The following is a 13,536-nucleotide window of genomic DNA, read 5'->3' on the forward strand; positions in this document are numbered from 1 at the left end:
TGTGTTTCTATACTCTTGATGGCTCTGCCATTTATTGTATAACTCCCCCCTACATTAGTTCTTCCAAAATGCATCACTTTGCATTTATCTGGATTAAATTCCATCTGCCACCTCTCCGCCCAATTTTCCAGCCTATCTATATCCTGCTGTATTGTCTGACAGATAGAGACAGACTTTTCAGTGATTGAGGGGTCCTGGAAAAAGAGCAATGGGTGTGAGGTTAAACTATGAGATTTAGCAGAGAGATGGAGGAACAGTTAAACTGAAGGTAGTGGAATAAACCAGGAGTGTTAGTGATTGAAGCTGAGATCACATCAACATCTCAGAGTTGGTTAGATAAATGTTTGAAGGAAAAGGGAATAACGCAACATGGGAACAGAGCAGCCAGGAAGGTTCAGCATAATGGTCATGTGGAGATCAACTACATTGGGGTTAAATGGCTTAATTTATACAATTTTGTTTTAACAGAATCTCTACAGTGCAGAAGGCGGCCATTCAGCCCAACAAGTCTGCAGCGACTCTCCAACAGAGCATCTTACCTAGGCCCTAACCCCATAACCCCACGTATTTATCCCGCTAATCCCCCCCAATTTACACATCTTTGTACACTAAAGGGCAATTTAGCACGGCCAATCCACCCAGCCCACACATCTTTGGACTGTGGGAGGAAACCAGAACACCCGGAGGAAACCCACGCAGACAACGTGCAGACTCCACACAGACAGTGGCCCAAGGTCAGAATTGAACCCGGGTCCCTGGTGCTGTGAGGCAGCAGTGTTAAGCACTGTACCACGTAATTAGGATTTCTGTTATGTACAGGATAATTATTGGCACCATTCCATCACAAAGAGATTCCCATCAATTGGAAATCAAAGGTCAGTATACTAGATATTACTGAGGAAGTAAAAGGGAAATATGATGGACAGTGAACACAGGAATGAAACCTCTATCACTGAAGACTTTTTAAAGAATTACTGTACCGTCCGTCCGCCCTCACTCTCACTGCACACATCCTGCAGTTGAGGTTCGGAGCTGGCCCGAGATCCAGCTTTTTCCTTCACCTTCAGTTCGCTATTGGAAGAGAGTGTGTTTGACTTTTTTCTGATGGAGCCATCTGAAAATGAGAGGGGTTGAGAGGTAAACGGAAAACTGCAGACCTGACAAAAAGACTAACGCAACTTTCACCGGGAGTGGGGGGAGGCAGTCGTTCCAACCTACCTTTGGTTAGATTACTGGAACTGCTGTCGTAGCCTCCGAACGTCTCAGCACGCCGTGGCAAACTCGAGGTACCCAAGCTGTCCTCCGACTGCCAGCTTATGCTGCTGGGCTGGGCGGCAATTAGATTCTGAAGGTTTTCAACTGGAATAATAAACAGTCTTGCTGTTAATGCTGGACTTGATCAGAAAAACCCAAGGGACCTCGGCACCCTCGCTGTCCCAATCCCTCTTCCTAAATAGTAAGGAGTCTCACAACACTAGGTTAAAGTTCAACAGGTTTATTTGAAATCACGAGCTTTCGGAGTGCTGGCCCTTTCATCAGGTGACTCATCGGATGAAGGAGCAGCACTCCGAAAGCTCATGATTCCAAATAAACCTGTTGGACTTTAGCCCAGCGTTGAGAGACTGTGTCCACCCCAGTCCAACGCCGGCATCTCCACATCATTTCTAAATAGTGTCATTTTGTGCCAATAAGGAAGACAATCTTTGCAGATTGGTCACTGGCTCCTTTCGTGGTTTTGTTGCTCTCCCTGGGCGCTAACGTGACTAATGTTTGGGGAGAAGAGTGATGTGCAAATTTACACCATCACATGGACTGATGAGTCAGTGGGGACATTATTGATGGAATTCTCTGTCTCCTGAACCTGGTTTTGATTTGTCACATGTATCGGGATATAGTAAAAAGTAGTGTATCTTGTGCACTATACAGGACATATCCTTCATTAAGTACATAGCAGAGAAGGAAAGGTGCAGAATATAGTGTTGCAGTTACAGATAGGGTGAAGAGAAAGATCAGCTTAATATATGGTAGGACCATTCAAAAGTTTGATGGCAGCAGGGAAGAGGTTGTGCGTGAGTCAGTTGGTACGTGATTTCAGGTGTTTGTATCATGTTTACACACGCATGCACACACGTCAGAGACAGAGCACGAGTTTGGGTTACGTGAACCTGCATTGCTCTAAAGTCAGATCCCAGAGATGAGACCCACATGTCCATGAGCTGAGGGAAGATTTTGTTTTAATTCCCAGTTTAGCTCATTTAAAACAAATTTGAGTGCAGAGAATTCATCGTGCGGCAGAGCAGACTGGTTTCCGTTAGATTTAACAGGGAGAGACATTTCAACGGTGAGATTTTCACCTTCAGCCACTTCAAAAAGAATAGAAGAAAAAAACAGGTCATTCCACTGCCAGGTACTTGGTCTGGTTAGAATCAAGAATCAAGTGATTAGATGCAAAGTCAGCAGCGAGATGGTTAAACTTAAGGTGGCAAGAGGGGAGGGGCAACAACTGGTCTCTGTGCACAAGGGCGAAAAATGGGGGACGTGGACACATCTGTTGCGATGCTTCCACAGTCAAATAGTCTGATAACATTCACCATTACAAGCTGGCCACAACAAATGGTCATCGAGTAAGGTGAGAAGTCTCACAACACCAGGTTAAAGTCCAACGGGTTTATTTGGTAGCAAATACCATTGAGTAAGGTGCCAGAGAAAGGCTGAAGTGTCAGTGTCTTGAAAATATAGGAGGAATAAACAAGGAGGAGTGCACAGCTGGTATTTGACTTGTTTTTTAACTATTCAGGCACTAGTTCAGTGGGTTCTCTATAGTAGGTACCCTATAGCTACATTAACCAAAGCACAGAATTTTCATGGCACGTCTGCATTCTTAAAATGACTTTGGCCCCCATCTCTCTGCCATTTCCAAATACACAGCTCAAACTCACTTTCTTTCATCACTTCATTAATCACGGTATCTCGCTGAGACTCCAGCATGTCAGCTCGAAGCAGCATGCGTGGCCTTCCTGTGTCCAGGTACCCGTTCACCTCTGCTATGTCGCTGTAAATTTCCAACTTCTCACACAGGGTCCGCTTGATCACTTCATCCTTCGTGCTCAGACATTCTAGAAACATGACCGACAAGAACCCGGTAAGCAGCCGTGATGCAAACTGCCGAACACTTCATCAGGTTACATATCACGTGGCGCTGCCACGATCCAAAACTCGACACCCGAACTAACCGACTGCAGCTCACCAAACGCTGCCAGTAAAAGGCGCCATCAAACGCAGCATTAAGCCACACAGCCATAGGGTCAACATGAAGGATGCCAACAACTCAACATCACCCATTATTGAGAGAGAGTGCCTTGAAAAGAGGAGGAGCACAGTTTCCACACCGGCTGTGGCACAGTGGTTAGCACTGCTGCTTCACAGCGTCAGGGACCCAGGTTCAATTCCTTGCTTGGGTCACTGTCTGTGTGGAGTTTGCACATTCTCCCCATGTCTGCGTGGGTTTCCTCCGGGTGCTCCGGTTTCCCCCCCCACAGTCCAAAGATGTGCGGGTTAGGTGGATTGGCCAAGTTAAATTCTCCCTCCGTGTACCCAAACAGGGAGTGTGGCGATTAGGGGATTTTCACAGTAACTTCATTGCAGTGTTAATGTAAACCTTCTTGTGACACCAATAAATAAACTTTAAAACGTCGAGCATTATCCAGTGAATCTCCTGTAAGGTCACAGAGAGCGATCAGGATCGTACTTGGCTGTGATGCCCTCCGTAGTCAAATAACTGGTCAATAGCATGGATCAAGGGATAAGGTTGCTAGTACCTGCGCATCTCCAGCTAAGCCACCACCTATAATTGGGTGCCTGAAGCAGAGAATGTTCTTAATACTCACACTTCTCAACGGAAGTAAAAAAAAAGATAAGATTAAAGCACAGGATTGATTTATCTCAAAGCCCGGCTGCAGGTTCTCTGCACCATCGTCATCTTACGCTGGAGTTCTTTGATTCGCGCTGCTCTTCTCTCGTCCTTCTGCCGTTCTTCACCCAGGACTGCCTCTTCCATTGGATACCTGAGCGAAAGAAAAGGTGGTTTAGACACGGACGTGAAATCAGTCGATCTCACCCGCAGGTGGTTTCGGTCTTGATAAAGAAATTTTTAAAAATACATTTCTATTGAGCCTTTCACAAGCTCAGGACATCTTTGCAAAGTACTGCATAGCCAGCAAAGCACCTTTTGAACTGCAGTCACTATCGTAACATTGGAAGCCACCACAGCAGCACGCTCCCAGAAACTGCAACCTGATAATGAGCAAACAACTTGTTAGTGATGTTGGTTGTTATTACTGTACAGGCACCACGGATGGGTAAAAGAGGGAAGGTAGTGGTCTGGGAGTTCATCAGTTGCCAGGCCCCCGATCCTGTAAGGGAATAAGGGGAGGAAGAACTGTTCAAGACAGCAATAATAGTAAGTTAACAGTCTGAAAGTAGTCCTGAACACCAAACAAAGACAAAAACAATGTTTTAAATGTACTAGTGTGCTTTACAGACGTGGCGAGGGATTAGTAAGATTGGTTTGAAATGGGCATAGAGACTCCTATGGGTTAGTAATGGTTTCCAACTAATGGAGTCAGCATAATACACACAATGTTGACACTTCAGATAGGAAGCAGAGTTTACACTGCCAAGCTACCTGTCAATCGCATCTCGGATAACTGCCATCCAAGTGTTGCGCTCCTCCTTAGAGTTAGTGTGGATCTCGTACATCTCAGGCCCATCATCAGAGGCACTGATGAGGAACATTCCTTTCTCTTCATTGGCCACTTCCCTGACGATTAGCTTTTGCAACGAGATGCCAGCTGGCTTCTGGTCCTGAGAAGTTGGGAGATGTGGAGACCGAGTTAGTGTGAGCATAAAATGACTCAAAAACAGCCAAGGCAGTAGCAGAACATTAAAAACACAGGAACAAAATATAATTCCTTTTTGCCTCGAAAATGCAGCTCCCTCCACCAAGCAGCAGGGTTAAAATCAACCTTTTACCGACTGGGCTCATCTGGAAAACTGTCAGCACAGTCTCGTAGTGGTAAGCACTGCTGCTTCACAACGCTGCTACCTCAGCGCCTGGGACCCGGGTTCCATTCCCAACTTGGGTCACTGTCTGAGCAGAGTCTGCACGGTCTCCCTGTGTCCACATGGGTTTCTTCCGCGTGCTCCGGTTTCCTCCCACAGTCCGAAAGAGGTACTGGTTTGGGGATTGGCCATGCTAAATTCTCCCTCAGTGTACCCAAACAGGTGTGTCGGAGTGTGGCGATCAGGGGATTTTCACAGTAACTTCATTGCAGTGTTAATGTAAGCTTACTTGTGACAACAAACAAACTTAAACTATACCCCAAACTGGACTGACTCAACTCCTTCAAGAAAACAGGGCACAACGGTACATTAGCACCATGCCTTGCTGACATGGCCAATGGCTTACATCCTTGGTTGAATAGCATTTGGCTAACTATGTTTTGTTAGTAGGCTGCACTTACCACTGTTGCAAACGAGTATTTCTGGTCCTTTTCTTGAAGCAGCAGAATCACGTCTGACAAAACGAGGGCTAGAATATCTAAGAAGGGGAACACAAACATGGTTAATAAAATATCGATTCTCCCCTTCAAAAAAAAACCCAGGCACTTTTACTTTCCAATTCCCAAAACGTCAGACCAATAACACCAGAAATTCCCCTGGGATGTTTTGCCCTCAGTTCTCATCTAGCAATCGGAGATTGTTGCTAATGCTCTACTGTCTCTGAAGTTTCCGGTGGTAATAATGAATCAAACATAGTTCTCAACTTTCTCTTTAAAGGTAGCAATGCAGATGAACATTGGATAGACACGAGTAGTATTTCTATAAGATGCCAAAAAGCTATTCACATGACGTGATAACGAATGTTGCTCTATTGAAGCTTTTAAAGAATGTTTTCATGGCTTCAAGGATTGTGCAACTCTTTCAACTAATCCATTGGTTGATGGATAATAAGGTGTGGATTTTATATGCTGAGTACCATTTACTTTGGGATAATCCTCAAATTCGAAGTAAACTGTGAACCATTTTCCACTAACAATCTGTTCTGGTTTACCAAACCTTGCAAAAATTGTGTCAAAATTCAGGTGTAGATCATCTCTCAACAATTTCTGACCACTTTAGAGTGTGCATCAATTATGGCTAAGAGCATGTAACACTCAATAGATGAACAAAATCTACATGCAATCGTTGCCAATGCTATTTTAGGCCACTCCCAAGGGTGCAAGAGAAACAATGATGGTTATTTCTTATTCATGCACAGGATCGACACTCTCCCACTTTTTCTTCAATCTGAACATCCAGGCCCGGTCACCAAAAATAATTCCTTCATCCAGACTGAACCAGGACGTTCTTCAAGTAGTTGTTCAAGAACTCTTCCACGCAGACTAGGAGGGATGATCACTCGGATTCCTCACAATAGACACCCACCATGGACCGTCAACTCAAGCTTTCTTGATACAAATGGTTTTTTAAAATCAGTATGTGTATGATGCATTCCAGCTATCGTTCCTTGCAATACCATGTCCACCACCTTCCCCATCATGGGACCATTTCCAGTATGCCTCAACTTGAGAATCTGTCACAGGCAAATGATCTACTAGTGCAAAGAATATTAACAAAACTAGTTGGTGACACCTGCTCAATAGGTGTGATAATGTGTCAGCATTAGCATGACACGCTGATGATATAAAATATCGTAGGAATGTGCAGGTAAGATCAGTGACCATCTTCGCAATCAGCTAGCAGCAAACAACGGTATGCCTTTAAACCGGCCCAAAAATAGTACTTAAGGGTCGATCATCAGCCAATAATGTGAAATGATGACCACATAAATAATGATGAAACGTTTGTACGACAAAAAAATACTCGATGCTTCTTTTTCTAACAGGACATAGTCAGATTCAGCACTATCAGCGTACGCAAAGCAAAAGCTATTGGTCGTTCTTCTCCTGAAGGTATGTGAAACTACCGCCCCCACTGCAAAAGGTGAAGCATCGCAAGCAAGCTACAAATGGTAAAACGAACCAATACTTCAGACTTCTGCAAAGCATCTTTAACATCCTTGTATGCTTTCTCACATTCAGTTGTGCAATCCGATCACTGCATAGTATACGGAGAGAAACAATAGCTTCAATTATATAGCTAAGTTAAGAACAAATTTGTCACAATAATTCTAATCCTAGAACGTGGTGCTTCTAAAATAGCTCCCATCTTTTTAGGTGCTTTACGTAGGCCTTTTATCATCGATAACATGACTCAAACACGTGATCCAAACGTTTGGAAAAAGTCACATTTTTCTTTCTAGATAAGGAGACAACGTGCTTGAAGACATTTCAATTTTGCTTCTGGTCACTAGACACTAATTAGATCATCCAGGTAATATTGTACACCAGAGACACTTAAAAACTGATTCATCTTTGGAATAGGGCTGGTGCAGATGTTATTACAAAAGGTAATCTATTATAACGAAAAAGACCTTTATGAGTATTGATGGTAAGCAATCATTGAGATCCAGTGCCTACATTCATCTCTAAATATGCTTAAGATCAATCTAGATGAATTTCTGCACCACCTGATATAACCCAAACAATTCTTCAATTAAAGGAAGTGGATGTTGATCAGCACACAACCCTAGATTTATGGTTGCTTTTAAATCACCATAAATACTAACTAAACCATCTGGTTTCATGACAGGTACGATGGGGGTAGCCCAATCACCCATTGTAACCGGCTCTAATACACCAGTATTAACAAGTTGCACTAATTCTTCTTTGACCTTGGATGAACTGCATATGGCACTGCTCTTGCTTTTGTCTTGAGTTTCATTTGAATTCCCTTCATTGAGCCAAGTGTCTCTTCCAATACACTCTTGTAATACCCAGAAGGTGCTGTGGGTCTGTTTTGGCTATTTAATCCTGTTGACAGCACTCCAGTTAAGCTTTATCTGCTCCAACCATGATCTCTCAAATAAAGCTGGAAAATGACCACAGACCGCATGGAGAGGTAACTCCGCTGTTTTCCACTCTACTGTAAGTTGACCACGATGTAACCTTTTAATCAGCACAACCTCTTCCATGCATGTCCTTAAAATCACATCAGCTGGTTTTAAAAGAAGATGCTTCAGTTTTTTTCGGTATGTAGTCTCAGGAATTAAAGCAGCATCATTATCAACCCCCATCCTAATAGATTGTCCACTTAACTTTGGAATCACCCAGAATCTATAGGATTCACCCTATATGGTGAAGATGTTCAGTTGGAGTGCTTCATAATATTTCTGAATATTCTCATCTTCAGTCATAATTCTTTTCTTCCATGTTGTAAATTCTTTTTTGTAGAATGCAACTTGTTCTTCTTGAAGGCACCCAGATTCTTCTTCTGAATCTTCTTCTCAAAGGATGCTGGTCTAGTCCAACAAGCTTTTGCAACGTGACCCATTTTGCCACAATTCTTGCATTGACTGTCCTTGCTCCAGCATTCACTTGCTAAATGGCTCATTTTGACACAATCTCTGACATGCTTGTTGCTGTTTTGACTTCTTATGGGCAGTTCCCAACTTGTGAATCTTCATTCCTGCACTAAATTGCGAAACCTCTTTGGCAGCCAGTTCTACCGACACTGCAAATTCTACTGCTGTCTTTAAAGTTAAAAGGTGTTCAGAAAGCAATCTTCTTTGAATAACCTCATCTTGGAGGTCACAAACTAGACAATCTCAAGGGGTATCTTCTAATGACTCACCAAATTCACAATGTTGTCACAGCCTTTTTAAGGTTGCCACAAACTGAGCAATACTTTCGTCTTCTACTTGATTCCTTCAGTGGAACCTGAACCATTCCACGATGATCAATGGTTTTGGAGAGTAATGTTCTTCAAGGATCTTTGTCAAGTCATCATAGGTTTTGGTTCCTGGCTTTGCTGGATGAACCAAGCTCCAGTGCAAATTGAAGGTTTTACTTCTTATTGTACTGAGAAAAGCTGGTATGAGCAACTCGTCAGCAATTTTATCGATTGTATAAAGTATTAAAAACATTCAGCAAAGGGACGCCATGATTCATTTTCTTCATAGAATCCCTACAGGAGGAGGCCATTCGGTCCATCAAGTCTGCACCGACCACAATCCCACCCAGGCCCTATTCCTGTAATTCCACACATTTACCCTGCTAATGCCCCTGTCACTAGACTCAATATAGAACGACAAATCAAGCTAATCTGCACATCTTTGCTCTGTGGGAGGAAACCGGAGCACCCAGAGGAAACGCATGCAGACACGGGGAGAATGTGCAAACTCCACAGTGTCCCGAGGCCGGAATTGAACCCGGATCCCTGGCGCTGAAGCAGCAGTGTTAACCACTGTGCCACCGTGCTGCCCAAATTGTGAAGATCCTTTCTTCATTGAAAGGAACCATGGATCCTAACTGACCCGCCATTTCACTTGCAGACAGTAGCAACTCGAGACTGCTCAGTATTTTTTTTACTCTTCCCAGAACTCTCCTTTTTACCCTGGAGGCTGTAGACTTGAAGTAATTTATTTTTCAAAAGGCCCCAGGTCTACAGCAAATCACCCACTCTTTTCAAATATGCCAGATACAATATACTCTGGGTCTGTACTCATTGGAGTTTAGAAAAATGAGGGGGGATCTTATTGAAACTTACAGGATATTGCGAGGCCTGGATAGAGTGGACTTGGAAAGGGTGTTTCCTCTAGTAGGAAAATCTAGAAACAGAGGGCACAACCTCAGGCTAAAGGGACAATCCTTTAGAACAGAGATGAAGAGGAATTTCTTCAGCCAGAGTAGTGGAATCTGTGAAACTTTTTGCCACAGAAGGCTGTGGAGACCAGGTCATTGAGTGTCTTTAAGACAGATAGATCGGTACTTGATTAATAAGGGGATCAGGGGTTATGGGGAAAAGGCAGGAGAATGGGGATGAGAAAAATATCAACCATGATTGAATGGCGGAGCAGACTCGATGGGCCAAGTGGCCTAATTCTGCTCCGATGTCTTATGGTCTTATACCACCTGGAATCTCACCCTTCACTGATTGGAAAAATCCCCTCTTTTAAAACCACACAGAGCACTTCCATCCTTTTATTCTTACTTGGTCTTCCATCACGAGCACTTCAATCCTGTTGTTGTTGATTTTCCCTAGCCTAATATTCAAAACACGAAGACGCACAATGTTTCTTTTTTCCTTTAGGACCTTTTCTCGATGTTCTTGAAACAAAATCCCGGCTAATTCTAATTTTCTTTTTATAATGTCCTATGTTAGGGATTGTGGGTTTTAAACCAAATGAAAAGGACATGGTTTGCACACACAGATTAATAACACACAGCAGGTTTATTGAAAGAGATGTTCTGTGCACTGAACAGAAACTGAAACTAAACATTGGCTTGTGAAACCACCTAATGACATGATGTAGTCATGTGAACTGCTCTTAAATCAATCATGCAACCACTTAAAATATATAAGAGAATCCATGCCAGATCTCTTGTGAACAATCCAATCGTGTTCTATCCCTGCAGCTTTGCAAGTTTATTTCCTTCAATTATCTATTAATTTATGTTTGAAATCATTGATCATCTCGGTTTCCACCACCCTCATAGGCAGAGAGTTCCAGCCTATTACCACTTGCCGTCATGTTTCTCCTTTCGACCAAACCTCCAACCTGTGCCTCCCAGTCCATGCATCATTGATGAATGCTACCAGTATTTCTTGGTCTGCCCTGCTGTGCACAACATGGCTACCATGTTTACCCATGTATTAGGTCTTTTGAACGCCGAGAGGATGGGACAGTTGATGTATAAATTGTGGTGGCACAGTGGCTAGCACTACTGCTTCACAGCTCCAGGGATCCGGGTTCGATTCCCGGCTCGGGTGACTGTCTGTGCGGAGCTTGCACGTTCTTCCAGTGTCTGTGCGGGTTTCCTCCGGGTGCTCCAGTTTCCTCCCACAGCCCAAAGATGTGCAGGTTAGGTGGATTGGCCATGCTAAATTGCCCCTTAAGTGTCCTGAGATGCGTAGATTAGAGAGATTAGTGGGGTAAATATGTGGGGTTACGGGGAAGGCCCTGGGTGGGATTGTTGTCAGTGCAGACTTGGTGGGCCAAATGGCCTCCTTCTGCACTGTAGGGATTCTATAAATGCAAGTTTGCCCTTTTCGACTTTTCAGAGCCTATACCCTGACATCACTCATATCCCAGTAAGGTCTCCTCGTGACATTCTATCCAATATTTCCCCCTTAAATGTCTCTGCTTCTTCCTGTTAATGTCATAATTAATGCCTACGTCTTATCTTTGGCACCTACCAATTTTAATCTGACAAGAAGCTACATGTGCATTACTTATCAAAACCTTTCTGGTGGTCCACATATTTTCATCAACATTATTTAACACCAGCAGTTAGCAATGATGGTAAGATAATGCCATTCAAAAAATCCACGCAACTATACAATAGGGTTTCTAAACATTTTCAGTAGTTTCCTGATAATTGAGATCAACGAGGCTGGAGTGATCACCTCAGATCCAGTCTCCCTATTGGTTCAATTCTTGTTGCTGTTGTTGCACAGGCTGCCTATCCCGCAAAGGTCATTTCTTAGTTATCTGCCTTTTAACATTTCACCAGAAGTTGTAAATATAAACGGGGTTTTTACCTTTTAGTCGTCCAGATGCGGCTTTCCAGCAGACAACTCCTTCGTGCAAAAGTCTCCTCTTTGCTCTCAGCATGTCTATTTTACGGAAGGCATTTCCATTCTTGAGCTTGGCTATCGACTTGGGTTCCATCCGATTTGCAATCTCCTTCAAGCGCCTGGCTTTCTCGCGCTCGCTCACTTTCTCGTCTACATCCGTTATCATGCCCTTTATCAGAAGTAATGCCTTGGTCAGCTCTTCGTGATCCTCCGAGCCAGCTTTGAAAGACACAGGAGCACTCATCAGACTCAAGTCTGCATACCATCTGGAATCTCCACTTGAGGGGTGGAAATTCTCACTTATTGACTTCTCCCAGTGGCACTCAGCATCCACAATGTCAATCTCCGGGAGAAATTGCACTGGGCCGAGTATGGGGTCTAGCCGGTCCAGTCAAGTCAAGTTGGTGGGTCGCTCCATTTGGGCCAGGGTTCGTATCAAGACAGAGGGGTGGGGAGAGGTGGAAATCAGAGTGGAGAATATTGAAAGAGAAAGAGGGGGGGGATTTGTGTGCATGTCTGTGTGCGTGCATGCACGCACGCACAAGTCCCCTGAAAGGTCTGGTGTGCGGGACAGTCCCATGCAGAGATCAGTCTGGGTATTTAAAATAGTTACACTGAAGTTAGAAGAGGTGTTAACTCTTCTCGCTCTTTGAGTAGCTACTAGTGCAACAGTGGCAGAATTAGCTAAAGTTAGCAATTTAAATAGCTTTGTCAGATGGTTCCCAGGGCAGTGCAACTGTCCAGAGAATTCTGGACAATTGTGGTGCAAATTCTTACCTGGGAACTTCCAAGACGGATTCCCCAGCACATTTTAGGGATACCCTCCCAAATCCGGGAGAGCCCGGAAGTTGTGGCCTAATGTTGAAACCCAGCCGGGCCAACATCTCACTGTTGGACAGGCTGTGACTAGAGGGCCAGAGATTCTTGGGGAAACAGGGACCTTGGAAAAGAATGAGTTGAGAGTAGGAAACCATGCAGCGAATCTCAATTTTAAACACAACACAGAGGAACAAGGGACATTTAAAAAGGGGGAATTGAAAATGCTGAGAAATGAGGGGGAAAATCTCAGAGCAGCAACAGTCAGAATGGTGCCTGTTAAAGAAAGGCAAGGAAGACTTTGATGGAGAAAGAGAGCTTGGATCATCAAAACCGGATTTGATTTATTGTCACATGTATCAACATAGTGAAAAGTATTGTTTCTTGCGTGCTATACAGTCAAAGCATACCATTCATAGAGAAGGAAACTAGAGTGTGCAGAATGCAATGTTACAGTCATAGCTAGGGTGTAGAGAAAGATCAACTTAATGCGAGGTAGGTCCATTCAAAAGTATGACAGCAGCAGGGAAGAAGCTGTTGAGTCGGTTGGTACTTTTGTTCAAAAACAGAAGCCCAACAGCGCAACCATCATCTCACCTTGCTCGATTTTCGAAAGGCAGAGTTAAACAATGCAATCTCCTTTATAAGAAAGTCAATAGAACTCTTCTACACACCAAAACAGAAAATGCTGGATACAGCATCTATGGAGAGAGAGTAGAGCCAACGTTTCGGGTCTGGATGACCCTTCTTCAGAGCTCTGCTGAGTTTCTCCAGCATTTTCTGTTTTTGTTTCAGATTCTAGCATCCGCAGCATTTTGCCTTTACGTTCTACACACCAACCTACCTTCAGTATTCTGAATAATCCTCTCCACCAGGACAGGATACTTAGTTATACGTTGAGTGACCAGTAAAATGCATTCCTGCACTCCGAGACGTCTCACCACAGAGTAATTATTTAATTTCTGGAAGAGAGGAAATGTG

General features: G+C 43.7%; 1 protein-coding gene across 1 annotated transcript in view; it reads right to left on the bottom strand.

Moving 5' to 3' along the window:
* Positions 1-13,536, bottom strand: part of LOC144479714 (rho guanine nucleotide exchange factor 18-like) — a 230,273-nt gene that overhangs the window by 1,765 nt on the left and 214,972 nt on the right. Inside the window, exons 19-27 of the mRNA XM_078198744.1 lie at positions 13,400-13,517; positions 11,704-11,958; positions 5,523-5,599; positions 4,685-4,863; positions 3,985-4,064; positions 2,940-3,116; positions 1,219-1,359; positions 976-1,114; positions 175-194 (exon numbers count right to left, since the gene is read on the bottom strand). Coding sequence (XP_078054870.1) covers positions 175-194; positions 976-1,114; positions 1,219-1,359; positions 2,940-3,116; positions 3,985-4,064; positions 4,685-4,863; positions 5,523-5,599; positions 11,704-11,958; positions 13,400-13,517 — 1,186 coding nt within the window. The remainder of the gene's footprint in view (positions 1-174; positions 195-975; positions 1,115-1,218; positions 1,360-2,939; positions 3,117-3,984; positions 4,065-4,684; positions 4,864-5,522; positions 5,600-11,703; positions 11,959-13,399; positions 13,518-13,536) is intronic.

The sequence above is a fragment of the Mustelus asterias genome, chromosome 26, assembly GCF_964213995.1.
Source record: "Mustelus asterias chromosome 26, sMusAst1.hap1.1, whole genome shotgun sequence".
NCBI classification, from domain to species: Eukaryota; Metazoa; Chordata; class Chondrichthyes; order Carcharhiniformes; family Triakidae; genus Mustelus; species Mustelus asterias.